This window comes from Panthera pardus, unplaced genomic scaffold, assembly GCF_024362965.1.
Source record: "Panthera pardus isolate Hobbes unplaced genomic scaffold, ASM2436296v1 HiC_scaffold_1, whole genome shotgun sequence".
NCBI lineage: Eukaryota > Metazoa > Chordata > Mammalia > Carnivora > Felidae > Panthera > Panthera pardus.
In genome coordinates, this window is record NW_026526654.1 from 9,599,177 (window position 1) to 9,615,411 (window position 16,235).

Consider the following 16,235-nt stretch of genomic DNA (forward strand, 5'->3'; position numbering starts at 1 on the left):
GCAGGGACGAGTGGCAGCTTTATTAGGGTGGCCCTGCACTGAGGCTAGGGCAGCGGGGCCCGGAGGAGGCCTCCCGAGGTTGGGCTCTGGCTCATGAGCCTGCGCAGCCACTCGATGTACTGGGAGACCCTGGTGTACACCCCGAAGTGACCTTCAGCCGCACAGCCCTCCCCCCAGCTGACAATCCCCGTCAGGTACCAGGTGCCCTGGAACTTGGTGGCGTGCGGGCCCCCGCTGTCCCCCTTGCAGGCATCCTTGCTCCCGTCCAGGTAGCCGGCACAGAACATGTTCTCGGTGATTGCTGGAGAGCCCGCCTTCCTGTGTGACTGCTCCTGGCAGTCCTGGGTCATCACCCGGGGCACATCGATGGCCATGAGCTCAAGGGCCGTGATGCCCCTGTCCAGCAGCTGGCCCCAGCCACTGACGGTGGAGAAGCGGATGAAGGCCAGCGTCCTCTCGGAGAAGGCCTTCTCGGGCAGACACAGGGGCACGACGTGGTTGGTGAAGGCCACAGGCGTCCGCAGGCGCAGCAGGGCGATGTCATGGTTCGTCTTGCGGGGGATGTACTTGTCGGGGATGATGATCTGGGCGACGTGCCGCTCCTGCTCCTCGCCCTCCTCCTTGCGGAGGTCGTGCTCGCCTGTGGGGGACCGGCACCGCTCATACCCCGCCCCTCAGCCTGCTTCTGGGGCAGAAGGGGCCCTGTGTTCCGTCCCAGGCTGGCCGGAGCGGCAACCCCAGGCAGCCACCGCAGGGCTCCGCGTGGAGTGTGAATCAGGGTGAATCTGGGTGAATCTGGGGGTGCTGAGGGCACGTGAGGAGGGGTGGTGGATCCCCCAGTTCTTCCCAGATCCTCCCTGGGGGCGCTCGGCGTCCCATCACCCACCAGGCAACCCTGGGGTTCTTGGCCCAAGTGAGAAGGGAGTAGAGCAGAGCATCACCTCCGTGACTTTCCGTGGGTGGAGAGGCCGGGGGGCCGTGGCCACAGTGGGACCCTGTGGCACCGGGGTCCGCCCGGACATTGCCCACTTCTCTGTTTGGAGGCACTCGTCTCGTGGCAGGTCTTGCTCACAAGCCACGCTCAGCAGGTGGAGGAGCCACAAAACTCACCCAGCACCACCGTCAGGTTCTCCCAGTTCCTGATTCTGTCGAAGCAGTGGGCTGCAGAGACCACCCAGGCAGCGTCGAGCAAGGCGCCCCCACACATCAGCACGCCATCCAGCTTCAGTGCAGCCTGGCCGGGCACAGCAGAGTTCGCGTCACCCCTCCATGGGGAGCGCCTTTCCCGTGCACCCAGGGCCCTCGTGGCCCGTCTCCCCAGCCAGCTAAGGCAACAGGGGGCTTGTGGGTACTGGCCCGACCACGGGGCGTGGGTGCCAGTTCCCCTGCGCATCCCTGGCACCACCAGCAGGAGCTGGCAAGACTGGTCCACAAAGACGGGTCAAGTGGGGGGGGGGGGGAAGAGGGCATGTGCTGCGGCACCGGGCACAATTCTTGGTGCACAGCGGGCCCCATAAATGCTTCCTTTTCTTCTCCCTAAAAGCAAGGAGGGTGCTGAGCAGGTCCTGAGTGCCGCTTGGGTGCAGGCCTTTTCCCTGCAGTGGTTTTCCCACCGCAGGCAGGCGGAAGGAGCTGATGTTGGCTCTGCAGCTGCAGCCACGAGAGGAGGCCTGGGGTAGTGGTTTGGCCGGATTGGAGCCTCAATCTCAGTGGACCTCAGTTTCCCCACCTCTCTCCTGGGGTTGAGGACCTGGGGCCGCATGCATGCTGCAGCCCCTCCCCCTGCACCGAGCCCTCCCAGGTGCTGTCTGCTGTAAACAACAGAGACCCACCGTGCGGTCCCTCCGCCGCACACACTGCCAGTTCTGGGCACTCTGGCGAACACACCAGTCCCGCTAGGACACGTCTAGCTTACGTTATCCTCGGAACACCAAAACCCCGGGTCCTGCCAGCTGAGGAGTGGGCCTGGGACCGCACAGGTGCCACGCAGGCCCCGACCGCCTGCTCCCACCTGTGGCAGGTGGGATGGGGCAGGGCCGGGCCGGTGGGAGGGGCCACCGGCTCAGCCAAAAATGCCGCTTCTGGTCTGCACGCGGCCAAATGGCAGCAAAGCTGGAAGACTGGGGCTGCCCCGACCCGGAGTCAGGCCCAGGGGGACTGGTGAGCCACCATCATCCCTTCCAAGGCTCTTGTGTGGTAACAACTCTGAACAGTCCAACTCGGGTGTCCATGTGCAGGGCCCGGAGGACCACTGGGTCCGGCTCTGAAACCTGAGTGCACGCGTGCTGCTCTTGTGAGAGGTGGATTTTGGCCCAGTGGGTCTGGGGGCCTGAGGCTCTGCATTTCCAACAGGGACCAGGCTCACAGGCTGCCCCACACACCTGAGCACGTGCAGGGACAGCCTGCCCTGCCTCCATTTCCAGGGGCAGATAGTGGCGGGTTCAAATCCTGCCTTTGCCATCTGCCGCCGGTGGCCTGGACTCCCCCATCTGTGGAGGGGAGAGAGGCAGCAGCCCCGAGGAGGAGACGGGAAAAGATGGGAGGGGAGAGCCAGAAGGCAGGTGCTGCTGGGGGTGCTGACACCCGGACTGACGGACGGAGGTGAGCGCGCAGGCGTGGGCTTCGGAGCAAATTGGAAGGAGACGAGGGGCCGGGGTCCCGCAGCCGACCTCCCGCTTTCCCTCCAGGGGCCCTGGAGCCTCACCTGCCAGGGACACTCTCCTTTGGGGCACACCTTGCCACCCACAATTCGGCCTTGGGGGTCGCGGCCATTTCTCTTTTCCAGAACAGGCATTCTTCCACACGGATACTCCACTGTGGGAAACAGGTCGTCAGGCCGTGGGGTCCGTGCTGGAGGGACAGCTGCTGAGGGACGGGCTCCACGGCCTGCAGGCACACCCTTGGCAGGGCAGGCCCACCCCTGTGGGAGCTGCTTCTGCAGGGACAGAGGGCCTCCCTGTTGAAACTGGGTTCTGCCAGTCGCCCCAGGGGAGCGACGTGCTGCCTGAGGAGGTGGACGCTTGTCTAAAGGCTGACCAGACCTTGGGCCACAGCACTTTCACCTGGCTCCTCTGGTTTCCGCAGTAAAGTCCCCGGGCCCGGAGACACCGCTTAGAGGTGGGGGCTGAGCTTCAGGCTCAGCCTGAAGTGAAGCGGGGCCCACTTCACTCTGGACAGACAGGCCTGGGCACCTGAGCTGCTGGGACTGTGTTAGTTCGAGACCGGGTTGGGGAAAATTTACATTTTCCTCAAAGTGCTCTCCTTTTAAAAAAAGACGTGGCATCCAGACTGTGCCACAGTCAGCGCAGACCCCACGTGTGGCCATGGGGTGCCCCACAGGACAGCGGTGGGGCAGGCAGGGCCTCCCTTGGCTCCTCTGGACCTGCCTTGGACAGGCAGGTGGACCAGCCACTCTGGAGCGGCTCCTGCTGTGGCCTGTTCTCGAGTGGGCTAGGCGTGGTCAGCGTGTAGCAGGTGTTCAGTGAGTGGTACTCACCCTTGTCATCTGTCAGCCATACAGGAATGGGTGGCTGCTCGTTGGGCACAAAACAGAGCACAGCCCCCAGAGCTGGCCCCTGAGGACCGTTACCTGTGGGAGCGCAGGACACTCCGTCGTCTTGGAGCGCGTACCCCTCGTGGCACCGGCAGGAGCGCCTGGTCTCTGCATGGTCGCTGCAGTACTGCTCACAGCCTCCGTTCTCGTTCATACAGATCAGCTGGTCCTTCTTGTCTGAGGACAGGAAGGGGACAGACTGAGAGGGGCCTGTGCTAGTCAGGGAGAGCCAGCCCTCATTCTGCATGAAAACGGTGCTTAGCTGTTGGCTGCAGAGACAGCCAGGTCCCAGCCTGCTCTGGATCGATCTGGAAGGGTGACCTGGGGTTGTGTGCGGTCTCACGTCTGAGCAGCTTAGCCAGTTGGGACATAGGGCTGACACATGGGGCCTCTGTGCTCCCCTCCCAGCAGCCGGTGGGAGCAGGGGAGGGCCTGGGGACAGTAAAAGTGTTCACCGCAATTGGATACCTGCTGGCAAGAGGCCAGGCAGATGAGATGGTTCCATAGCCAGGACTTGGTGCCCCAGTGAACTGGCGGGGGCTGACCACTGGCTCGGACAGATGGAGATAAGGAACATTCACCCTCTCTGAAGGGCAGTGCTAGGATGTGGGAGATGGGGTTAGCTCTCTGTGCCAATTGAGGGCCCCCAGCAGGAAGGCCTGGCCTGGAAGTGAAGTCACACCAGGGCTCCTGAGCACCATGGTCCTGGAGGATTCGCACCAGGGCTCCTGAGCATCAAAGCTCCTGGGGGATTCACACCAGGGCTCCTGAGCATCAGAGGTCCTGGGGGATTCACACCAGGGTTCCTGAGTATAAAGGGCTGGGCAAGGACATTGAGGCTTTATAGCCCCAGATAACTGGCAAGAAGCCTCTTCCTTAGTCTTTCCTTTACTCTCCCTGGTTTGCTTAGAGCAGAAGGTGGCTGTGGCCCACAAGAGCTCCTTGAGTATCAGAGTGTACACATGTGGCAAAAGATTGAAGTTACCCAAAGAGAGATTTGCCTTTGCCCTCAGCTCCTGGGAGGTGACCGCCACACCCTCGCTGATCAAGTTGGACACTTTTAATTTAATTCCATCTGTCTGATAAGAATGTTGTTTCCTTGGGGGCCTTTGGCCACACTGGATGGTGTAACAATGTGATTCATGGTGGGGTATCACCTCGACCTCTGGAGGGGCTGGAGACTAAGGCCAGCCACGTGGGAGGTCAGCCGTGTGTACGTGACTGAGCCCCAAGAAGACCCCTGGACGTGGAGGCTCAGTGTGATACTCCCTAAGTCTCGTCACACCTTGTTCTTGGAGAAAGGAAGACTGTCTGTAAGACCCCACTGCTTGAGGACACCTGGAAGCTCACACTGGTCTCCGTGCTGACTTTAATCTGTAGCCTTCCACCGTAACTTTGAGTATGTTGGCCTTCAGAGAGTGCTATGGGTCCTCCCAGCCAATTACTGACCCTGAGACGGCCCAAGGAACCCCTCAACCTCGCAGTATTTTAACATTAGAATGGTGAAAAAATAGTTCACACTTTTGTAATAGCAAGTAGGGAAGATGAAGTTTACTCACTGTCTCAGTGGGATGCTGGGCAGTGATAACGTGCCCTCCCCGGGGCCCCATCCAGGTGTATCCGAATTCCCCAGCACTGGGAGCCCAAGGGGTTTGTATTTTCCAGAAGCAGACAAGGGGCGATCAAGAATTAGCACCCGAGGGTCTCAGATCCAAGCGTCTCACGGTCACCGAGCCCATTTCCCACCTGGCCTGGGGCCCAGCCCCCGCCTGGCCCGGCCATGCCCATCAGCCTTGTGGGGGCTCTGCCCGCAAACTGTGGGGTCCTCACTTGTCTCACAGTTCCGGCCCTCAAAATTTTCGAGGCAGAAGCAGATGTAGGACTGGAGCTGGTCCTCACAGGAACCCCCGTTCTGGCACGGATTCGAGGCACATTGGTCCCCATCTGTGAAGCGACCTAGGGTCAGAGCACTGAGGGGGAGGCTGGTGGGCAGGGGCGACCCAGGGTCAGGGAGCTGAGGGGGAGGCTGGCCAGGGGCGAAATGGGCCGTTTACCTACTCACCGTTGTAAGAAACCCAGAACTGCTTCTGAGGGGACAAAGAGGAAGCCACATGAGACACACATTGACAAATATCTGTGTTCCCCACAGAATGAACGGGGGACTTGGGGTGAAGTGAGGTGGTCCGGGGGCTTCTGGCCTGGTGCCCTTTGTGGTGGGCTCCGGAAGCCAGACTTTTCCTCTGGAGAAGAGGTGAGTTCACCCAGGGCGAGGGGGTGTTTCCTAATCCCGCCTCTCCACCCCAGATGGCCAAGGCCACCAGAGGTCACAAATTTCCCTGTCCCGATTCAGAATTCCAGAGTTTCTGCCCCACTTCTGCCACCTCCAAGATGTGACCCTGGGACAAGACACGTGCTCTCTGAGCCTCCGTTTCCTTCTCTGGTGATGGGGGACCATCCACACAGGGCGACAGGAGGAAAAGGTGCTAATGGATGCAAAGGCTCCAATAATCGGATTCCTGAGGAATGTTCTGGGCAAGCAAACTGAAACTCACAGGATCACTCTAAGAATAAAATAAGACAACTGTGGGAAATGCCTTGAAAACCCAAGTGGGGCACAAATGCAGGAAATATCCATCCTAATGAGGATGTACCTGGAAAAGGTCATGTGAGCCTCCACCTCAAATAGTCCTACTTCCTGTTTGGTGTGAGGTGTCCTGTGAGCGTGAGGCATGTGTCCTGTGAGAATGAGGCAGGTGTCCTTTGAACACAAAGTGTGTGTCCTGTGAGTGTGAGCTGAGTGTCCTGTGAGTGTGAGGCGAGTGTTCTGTGTGAGGTGAGTGTCCTGTGAGCGTGAGACGATCCTTGAGGAGAAGTGTGGGTTTGTCCCCTCATAGCCACACCCTGAGTGGAGCAGGACAGCGTGGACACTCGCCTTTCCCAGCGTGCAAACAGCCGTGGGGCGGCTCTCTGCAGCGGCCCCGACACGTTTGCTCTCTGAAGCCGCCGTGGAGGTGTCCGCCCGCGCCTGTGGCGGCTGCTGGGAGAGGCCCAGGCCAGCGTCCCCGCCGTCTGCTCCATCAGCAGCCCCTGCACGGAGCTCGGGCCGCTTTGGGGACGGGGGTCGGGGGCGGGCACCGTCCATGGGAAGGCAGGGCACCCCCGGGGCCTGCTTTTCAAAGCACGTTTTCCGGCTGGAAATGAGGGGCCCCGCGCAGAGAGGCGCCGTCCATGGGCGCTGCAGGGACCCCGAGAGCCGTTCTTGTAGGAACGTGACCCCGACACGGTGCGCGGGGCCCTCGACCGCCGAGTAGGGAGACGGACCGACGCCGGGCAGCGCGGAGGGCGCCACCTGGGGGCGGACTCACCGTCCTCTCGGCGTTCTGGAAGATCTCCCGGGCCTCCTCAAAGGAGCACCACTCCTCCCCGCACTCCCGCTCCAGGGAGCCGGACCTCAGCTCCTCCAGGAACGAGTTGGCGCGCCGGTGCCTGCGCAGGACGCCGTGGGCCTCCTCCTGGGTGAGGAAGACTGAGGGACCGTCCGTGAGCCCTTGGCCACTGGCCACGCCCAGACGGCGCCGACGAACGGAACCTTCGTGTCCCTCCGAGTATGGCAATGGGAAACACGGCGGCTGTGGGGGGTCGCTCCGGGCCCGGCCGCCTCACTTGTAGGATTTATCCCAAGGACGTCCTCAGAGGCGGCCACTCGAACCCGGCCACAAGGACAGCCTGGAGACATCAGGCAGAGCCACTGCGTGAAGGTGTCCTCGTTCGCGTGAAGTACACGCTTAAGAAGATACAATATTAAGTGAAACTAGAAGATGATAGGATAATCTGTACTGTGTAATCCCTTTTGTAAATAAGATGTACATATGCACATACATATGCTTATGTAGCTGTGGGAGGAGCCTACATAGAAAATGAACTCTCGGGATTAAAAGTTACTCTGTTGCAAAGCGTCCAGTCAACTTCCATAATCAGAAGGCCACGGGCTGTGTCCCTGCACCAGGACGTTCACCGAAAGTGCTAGGATAAAGGTGCCGCAGGGGCCTGGGAAGGGGGGGCGGGTGACTGAGAGAGGTGAGCAGCAGGGGAGGATGGGGCAGCAGGAGGGGGAGGGGCAGCTCCCGGGGCGCCCAGGTGGAGGGAGACCCCATGTGTTCTTCACAGTGACAGTGTCTCGCGTCTGTATTCCTGCGGAGCCCCTGGTCTGGAGGGAGAGGTCGAGGGAACCCTCAAATGGAGGGGCGGGCGGAGACCTGCCTGGGTGACCCTCAGGGGGCAGCAGATGTGAACCAAAGCTCTTGGGGAACCAGTTACCTCTGGTAGTTACCAGGGGAATCTGGCCACCTCCGCGTCTTCCCGCCCTCCCACCCCGCTGTCTTTCCCAGGAGCCCGCGCTGTCCCCTGGGCTCCTGCAGGAATCTGGCCGGCGCCCATGCCATCGCAGGCTGGCTGCTTGGGGGGGAGGGGGGGCAGTGTCTGCTGTCTCCACCACGGCCACCCCGCGGTAGTGACATGTCACAAGGAGGACAGCTTATAGTGTCCCGCTGTCCTCCTAGCTAGGCCCGTTGGCACAGTAGTGGCAGGGAGGGTGGCTGCAGTCACAGAAATGTGTAGTCCAGGGTCCCCACCCTGTCCCTGGCGCTGGCCAACCAAGAACGGGAGGGGACATACCCCTTTGCACTCGAGCCCTGACTCTGCGTGCAGATCACATGGGAGCCGCCAGCAAGCACCCCGGGGGGACAGGAATGCCCACCAGAAAGGTGGCCACCAACCTCCCGCAGCCCCTCACACAGCGTTTACAGGGGACCCTACACCTTGACATACCTGCGGCCAGAGATGCCTGCAGGCCGAGCAGAGAGCAGAGGAGGGCCAGCCCGCGGGACCCAGACACCATGGTGAGGCCTGTGTCACACGGTCTGTTGACATTCCAGGCGTGCTGGGAAGGTGGGCAAAGTCCCGGCCTCCAAGCTGGGACAGAGGGCGGGGAGGGAGGCCTGGCCTCCCAAACCCAGGGGCGGGGCGTGCGGGGGACGCCGGGGACAGGAAGACGCTGTCTGTACCCACCGCACAGCTGTGACTGCGAAGTAGGGGTTCCCTCTCGGAAGTGTCTGTGTCGGAATGTGTACCTGGCGCGTGCGCCTCAAATGCGGTTGAGAATCTGAAGCCCTGGGGACTTAGGGCTGCAGTTGGGAAACAGATCCAAGCCGGTGGTAGGTGTGCCTGCAGAGTAACTCTGGGGACAGGAGAGTGGATCTTCGGTGTGGGTGGAGACCCACACAGGGCCTCATTGCCCTGGGGCACCTGCCCCAAGCTGAACCCCCTGCTCTGTGTCCCTCCGGGCCCTCTTGGGCCCAGGCCGCAAGCCGCGGTGACCAACCGTCTTGGTTGCCCGGCTTCTGTGCTGACCTGGACCATCCTGGGCCCTCGGACATCATCAGTCACCCCAACAAGGCTCACGTGGGCGTCCAGCCTCCAGTGGGGTCTGGCCTCGACCCTCTGAAATATCCTTTCTGCAAATGGTGGAGACTGGGGACGCCCGCTCTGCTCCTGTCCCGTGCGTGGGAGCCACACAGCCCAGCTGTTGCAGGCGGGGTCCCAGCTCCACTCCCCAAGTGGGAGAGTCAGTCTCTGCAGAGAACATGTTTTGTTGATCACCTCAGGTGTTACTAATGGTTACGATTGCTGGCTGCTTGGGAGTCTGTTGTTGGTGGGGGAGGGACCCCCACCGTTTTCCGCTGCACCTTCTGGGGATTCTCTGGATGGCCTGGCAGTCCTGGCTCTGTTTCCTCCCAGCTTGGGGAGAAGAGTTTCAGCCTTGAGCCTCTGCCCCTAAATCTGGCGAACGTCTTGCCTGAGCAGGTGGAGGTGCTGTTGGTCCCGTGTCGGCCCACATGCAGCACCCGTGAGCCCTGCTCTCAAAGGCTGCAGGGGAGCCGCCCTTGAGCTCAGCACTTTCCTGACTCCTGGTGGTCCCATGACAGGGCTGCACACAAGGGGCTTACTGTACCGGAAATCTATCCTGTGCCGGCTCTGGAGGCCACAGGCCCTTGGGCACGGTGTCTGTGCAGGGCCTTGCTGTCTCTGGAGGCTCCGGGGGAGGGCCTGCCTGCCCCTTCCCACTGGGGAGTTCTAGGGGCCTCTGTGCCCCACCTGCAGTCGGCCCGGGTATGTGTCCTGATCTAACTCTCCTTACAGAGACACTACCCGTGGGTCAGGGCCCCCACTCCAGTGTGACTCATCATAACCAATTCTACCGGCAAGGGTCCTGCTTCTGAGCAAGACTGCATCCTGGGGACACCATCAGCAGGTGCCTATGCTTCCCCTTGAGCAGGGCCGCAGCTGGGCTGTTCTCAGAGCAGCACGAGGAGTGTCTGGCCGTGGACTCAGTGGGCGACTGGCCAGGAAGCGTGGGGAAGGGATGCTCCTCCTCCGACAGCCCAAAGCTGCGGGGAAATGGGATTCCCATGGGTGAGCTGCCAGGCAGCCTGGATTTGGGACATGTGCTGGACTGAAGCCTTTGAGTCCCAGGGTCCTCTGGGGAGGTGGGGGACAGCACAGGCCAGTGGGGTCATGGCTGAGGCACCGCTTCCCCACTGACTCTTCCAAGTGGCTTTTTCTTCATGAAAGACCACCAAGCATGGTGCCGAGCAGTCCTACCCCAGACCCCGGGCCAGGAGGGGCAAGGAGAGGAGGACAGGGTGGCTGAGTGCAGAGGGCCAGCCTGCGTAGCCCCGTGTGAACAGCGGCCCCCTCCCCGACCCTCTGCTGATGGCCACGCCTTCCGCTTGGACTGGGGGACAGGCGCTCCAGTGGCCGACCCCAGCAGTGTACCTGTCTGGGGCACAGCCCTCAGGTCTGTGGGAGGGCTCCTGGGAGGTCAGGGTTTGTTAGTCTCTGTTCTTGTCTTTTCTTCCAGCCCTTACGTGATCTTGTTTGATGGTGTCTTTCAGGAATTACATGATGCATCCGATTTGATCCCCTCCTGGCAGGTCAGCCTAGCACGATTCCAGTGTCGTGGGAGAGAGCAGCTCCCGGCTGCTCTTCCGGATTCCTGCTTCCGCCCGTCACGCTTCCCTCCCCACCACATCCCTTCTGCCACCAGACCCCAATGTCCCAGCACTGGGAGTCTACATTTCTTTTGTTACCTTCACAGTGTTGACACAATACGCTTACTTTATTTCCATCATTTTCTGACAAAGGGAAGCATAGGGGACACAGTCTGGGTCCTGCTCGCCACCTGCCTCCCCTGTAACAGTGCTTGCAGTGCTGCGTGTAGCTGAGCGCGATAAGCAGAATTCTGGGCTTTTTACAGATGAAGGCAGACAGCAAGAGGGGCTGATATTTATTCAAACTCCATCCATACAATAAAGAACTCTGATTTTTTAAATTTCATTTACATCAGCAATAAAAAAAAAGACCCCAAACCAAACAAAAAGCAATGACTGAAACACGAGGTTTTAAAGTGCCTTTATGAGGAAGAGATTACAATGGTGGGGGGGTGTTGGGCGAGGCGGCTGGGGTGGTCTCTGCACAGTCAGCACACTGAGTAAATCGGGGGGCATCGAGGAAAGCTGCTGAGTCTTGCATGGCTGTTTTCTCTAACGCACCGCAGGGGTGGCCAGGGTGGGGGCTCGCGTGTGGCCGGGAGCAGGCTGCGGTGGGCGTGGGACTCAGGGAGGGCAGTAAAGTGACGGTTTCCAGCATCGCGGAGGCCGCGTGCGTCCCTAACACGGGACACCAATGCACACACATCCACGTAAGCACACGTAGAAAGAGATCTGCCCCCACCAGATACACAAAGTGTTTCCAGAGAACAGAGCTTGTTTCAGAAACACAAAAAGGTAAACCAGAAGAGTTTTCTTTCCAGTTCTGCCTCGATTTCAGTGATGAGCTCCGCAACCTTTACGTTTCTGAGTTCAGGGGGACTTGCCCGAGCCTGGGAGGCAGCAGCGGAGGCCGGCACAGGTGCCAGGGCTGGAGCTTTCACTGAGCCCTGTGTGGGCACCGGTTCAGGTGGTACCCCGCGGAAACTGCATCTTTATGTATTCTTTAAAAACGATAAAAAATCCTAATTCAGTGAAGCTAGTTAAAAAAATCAAGTTCCCCATTTTTGTAGAAAAGAAACTAAATATTTTAAATTATAGTTTAAATTTTCTTTTGAAAATTAACCCACACAGATAAAGGACTCTCCTTGGTTTCTACTACTCCTGTTTGTAGAAACATTGCTGGATTTTATCGAGGGATGCGTTTTCAACCGCCGGTGACCAGGCCGGCCTTGGAGAGGGCTTTGGTCCCAAGAGAGAGCCCTCAAATCTCCAGCAGTATAAACAACGCGCTGCAGTGTAAACCCCAGTAACAGAAAATAGTTTTGTATCAAATACAGTATTAAATTGTCATTTCATGTAAACACAGTGATTCTTGGTAAAGATTAGCGGCCAAAGTACCACAAAAAATGGCCATGGAATTAATCCCTGCTTTCTTGTAAAAATCAAAAAGTCCTCCACCAAGCTGTTGGGTCAGTAGGTTGGCCACTTCTTTGGGAAGCGGTCCCTCCCACAACGTGCTGATCCCTGCAGGAAGCACCAGCCCAGATGCGGCAGGAACCGAAGCCGAGTGGCCGGGACGGGCTCCCCACTGCGGCCCGGTGGAGGCGGACGACAGCCCCCTGGCACCTGCCACATGTTTGCTCCGCTGCCCCACAGCCCTCCATCCATCCTGGTTCTGCGGGGAAGCTCGGTGTGCCGCCATCTTCCCGTGGAGCTGACTTCTGCGCCTTCGTCATGGGGGTCCTGGCGTGAAGGCTGGAGGACAGAATCTTCCAGAACCTTTCCTCTGCATGCCCCTGTGTCTGCACCGCCAAGTCTCGTGGGCAGCGGGCGGCTCCTCTTCCGGGTCTTGCCAGGGTCCTCCTTTCCCAGGGTCTTAGAGCACCGTCCCTCACCAAACTAAGCAAGCCCAAGCAAAGGAACACTTAGAGGTCCGCAGGCTGCCATCCTGCGCGGCCCGGCGCTACCCCTGCAGGTCTGAGAGGGGGGCCCCGCAGCTCTCGCTGCAGCTGGACGAGGCGCTCAGCAGGGCGGAGCCTGCACTGGACTCTGCGGGAAAACCAGGCGAGAACGGCTGCGGCTTCGCGTCTGCACGCCAGAGCTCGAGGCCGCGGACCCCGCGGGCTCGAGTCGCAGCCAGCACAGCACGGGGGTCTTACCTGAGCTGCTCAGGCACTGAGCCGAGCCCGACGTGCCGAGGAGCGTGGAGAGGCTGCTGGCCGGCACCCAGCTCTCCTTGCTGGAGGTCAGGTTCCTGACATACCTGGAAGGGGCGGGGGCGGGTCAGGGGCTCCAGCCGCGGGCCTGCCCCAGGGTCTTGGGCCTGAGCCCACCACCGGCGACGTCTTACCAAAGGCCCTCGTCACCCTCCTGGACCACCTCCACCACGTCTCCGCTTCTCACGGCAAGCGCTTCAGGGCTTTCCTTCTCATCGCCCAGCACAACCGTGTACTTCCCTGGAACCTGGTGGCACAGGACACAGTGCATCAAATGGCACAGTCCGCCCTATCCACACACCTCCCCCCCTTGCCCCCCCAAGCGCAGAGTGAGGCCGTAGCAGGAGCAGGCAAGGTCCCAGATGGGCTTCCAGCATCCAACAGGAGACAGACAATGAGTATTTCGTCAGGGCCCTGCTGTTTGTCAGGCTTCTCATGTGACTGTCACCTTAAGTTGGGAAGAGCTCCTAATCGTAAGCGGATGCCAGAGGTCTCTCACCATGACCATGTTAAAAATCCTAACTAACGTGCAAAGTGCCCTTGGCCCACTCTTGGTGGTCTGGCTGCCCCCTCTGCTGCAGCCGGCCTCAAACACTACAAACATAGCCCTCTGCCCCAGGGCCTTTGCACATGCTGCTCCTTCTTCCTGGAGTGCCCTCCTGTCCCCGGGCCTCCCATCTGAAACGGCAGTCATCCTCGCCTAGTATGCTCCGTATTCACTACCTTTTATTCTGCTTCCCTGTGAGAGTGGAGAGTCTTGTCTATTTTGTTCTCTGCTTTGTCTTTTGTACCTCCACAGTGCCTGGTACCCAGTCCGTGCTCCATGTTTGACATGTACACATGGACAAAGCTCTGAAGCTAGGACCAGGGCAGCATGGAGTGCCCCAAGCATCTGTTAGTGTCACCCGACTCTAATGATTTAATATGTGAATAGCTTCTCCTTGCCGCTGTGTTAAAGGACCTTGTTTCAAATGCAAATCTGGGGTGGCTCAGTGCGTTGAGCGTCTGACTTCAGCTCAGGTCATGGTCTAATGGTTTGTGGGTTCGAGCCCTGCGTGGGGCTTTGTGCTGAGAGCTCAGAGCCTGGAGCCTGCTTCGGATTCCGTGTCTCTCTCTCTCTCTGATCCTCCCCCGCTTATTCTAGCTCTCCCTCTCTCTCAAAAATAAACATTAAAAAAAGTTAAAAAAAAAAAGAATGCAAATCCATACTTAAAGCAGTTCAGTTCTCTAGAAAGTAAGAGCTGAAGGCATCACTTTACAGTGGCTCCTCAGAACAGTCTACTTATTTGCAGGGCAAGTCAGGTGTGTGCACCGTTCCCTCTGAAACAGGCTGGTCTGACGATGGAGGCGGGCGGGCGCACAACCCCAGGGGGCCCTGGCACCTAACATGTGCCCGCAGCAGCCAAGAGTGTGGGGCACTGGTAAGGTCGTGCTCTGAAGCTCTCCCGCCCAGGGGCCAGCGGGGCCAGGCTGAACGCCCAGTGGGACCCAAGGTTACCAGCTTCCTGGGGCCCACTCTGCCCTCCTCCTCCGCATCCGAGGAATTGATCAGCTCCTCAGCACTCGACCAGCCGTCGTCCTCAGGGGCCTCTGAGGGGTGAGACGTTTTGCTCCAACCTGAGAGAGAGCGGGCCACAGTGAGGACCACCCTCACTGTGTGAAGGGGGTCTGTGCAGTTCCCACCACCCGCACGTGCCCCCTTCCCAGGAGCCAGCCAAGACCTTCCGGCGGGACGCAGCGCAGACTGGGGCACGCTGCTGACACGGGTGCTTCAGCCAGGCACAGTCCAGGGGGACAGGGCCCATGCACGTGCTTCCATTGCCAGCCGGGGGGACACAGTGAACCCCAGCCCCTCAGGGAGGTGGTCCCGCAGGCCCTGACGCTTTGCCCCTGCATGTGGCCCCAGGGGAGCACAGAGATCCTGAGTAACCACTAGCCTGGGACGTCGCCATCCCGCTGTGTTGGAGCAAATGCCACCAAAGGGAAGGAGTTTGCAGTTAGCACTTGGAGGGTGAACACCCGGCCGACCGCCTGGGGGGCCGCCCCTCACACAAGGGCTGAGGCTCACCGCACGTGCCCTGTGCCGGCCCGTCCTGGCCCTTAGCCCACGAGGTAGGGGCGCTGTGATGCAGGCCAGCAGATGCCGCACACAGAAGCTAACAGTGCCGCTGAGCCCCCTCGGCCACGTGGTGAGGCTGGGATTCCAGGCCAGGCCGCCTGCCTGTGTGAGCTCCAGCCGCGGAGCTCGGCTGGGCCAGCAAACGCGGGGAGAGATCTTTCTGGGGACTTTACAAAATGCGTGCACAGCCCTTCATCAGCGTTTCCACTGCCTTGTAGGCCCAAAGAGTAGCACCTGTATTTCCCATTTGGGGGAAATTTGGGGGAGAATGCAAGTAAGTTGTGGGGAGATAGGAGATGTCAGATTCTGGGTTCTGAACAAACACAGTGATGCTGGCACTAGGTGACAGTCTGGAGCATCAGGCCATGTGTCCCATGGCTGTGCAGCAAGAAGCAAGCGGGTCTGGAAAGAGAAGGCTGCTTGCTGGGTGCGGGCGGGGCACACCAGTTCCAGATTACACGTGGGGTGGCAGGAGGCGTGCCCTCCTTGAGGACGACAGGCTGAGGCATGTGAGGGAGTCACAGCAGGTGCGTGCAAAGGGCTCGCTCGCCTCTGTGGGGACAAGCAGCCTCTCTGGAAGCCTTTCTACCAGGCTCACCCGGGTCAAGACTGTGTGATGGGGGGGTGGACAGGAAAGTACCGAGGCCCAAGAGGGAAGCTAAGTGTCACCAACCCACTTGATCTGCGCACGTGCAGGTGAGTGTGTAGGACATCAGGCCCAGGTGACGGTGAGTGGGGTCCCCTCCCTCCTCTGCAAAATAGTTCCTGACAGCGGCATTGAGTAAAACATTGGGAAGATGACTCTTTTCAGGGGGCAAGCTGCTAAGTATGTGCAAGAATGCCCAGGAGACCTGTGCGTGCTGTCACCTGCCTCCCCAGGAGACCCGTGTGCGCTGTCACCTGCTTCGGGGTGGGGGGCACGTGGGATGGGCAATAGGGAGCAGTGGGAGGGTGTGAAAAGGGGCTAGCAGTTGGGCCCCAGGCGCTGCACTCAGGTCACGTCCACTGTGACCTCACGAGGCTGCCTCATCTTCCTGTCACGGGAGGAGACACAACTTGGCTGAAAGGCGGTAGGAACCATGGGTGGGTGGCCGTGGGTGAGGCTGAAGCCCCCCAGCTTCCTGCCCAAGGGAACTCAGCCAGGGCAGTGCTCAGGTGTCTCCAGGTATGAGGTAGGAAATGAGGCTGTCAGGGCAGAAATGACCCCTGTCCCAGGCCCCGGGGCACTGTGCATCCCTGTGAAGGCTGAGAGGGTGGGCCAAGGCCCCTGGCCTCCAAGCTCTCACCCCGGGGATGCT

General features: G+C 60.0%; 2 protein-coding genes and 1 long non-coding RNA gene across 15 annotated transcripts in view; 1 reads left to right on the top strand and 2 right to left on the bottom strand.

Moving 5' to 3' along the window:
- On the bottom strand, positions 1 to 8,513 carry F7 (coagulation factor VII). Its single transcript, XM_019443862.2, has 8 exons — positions 8,381 to 8,513; positions 6,919 to 7,079; positions 5,616 to 5,640; positions 5,384 to 5,497; positions 3,590 to 3,730; positions 2,705 to 2,814; positions 1,111 to 1,234; positions 1 to 640 (listed from the first exon to the last, which is right to left on the bottom strand). Exons 1-8 carry the CDS (start codon positions 8,448 to 8,450, stop codon positions 45 to 47), a joined length of 1,341 nt encoding a protein of 446 aa, XP_019299407.1. The 5' UTR covers positions 8,451 to 8,513; the 3' UTR covers positions 1 to 44.
- An 84-nt stretch (positions 8,514 to 8,597) lies between these two features.
- Positions 8,598 to 10,991, top strand: LOC109264042 (uncharacterized). The gene is made up of 2 exons (XR_002078542.2): positions 8,598 to 8,766; positions 10,507 to 10,991. It is a non-coding gene; the product is annotated as an uncharacterized LOC109264042 (long non-coding RNA).
- A 16-nt stretch (positions 10,992 to 11,007) lies between these two features.
- MCF2L (MCF.2 cell line derived transforming sequence like) overlaps positions 11,008 to 16,235 on the bottom strand; it is a 128,412-nt gene continuing 123,184 nt past the window's right edge. For 12 of the 13 annotated variants that reach the window (XM_019443853.2, XM_019443849.2, XM_019443856.2 and 9 more), the window contains 4 exons: positions 14,317 to 14,435; positions 12,953 to 13,065; positions 12,762 to 12,865; positions 11,008 to 12,651 (listed from right to left, as the gene is read on the bottom strand). In XM_019443853.2, the coding sequence (XP_019299398.2) occupies positions 12,566 to 12,651; positions 12,762 to 12,865; positions 12,953 to 13,065; positions 14,317 to 14,435 (422 nt within the window). In that variant the 3' untranslated portion in view covers positions 11,008 to 12,565. The remainder of the gene's footprint in view (positions 12,652 to 12,761; positions 12,866 to 12,952; positions 13,066 to 14,316; positions 14,436 to 16,235) is intronic. The other variant, XM_019443854.2, reaches the window with a different exon arrangement.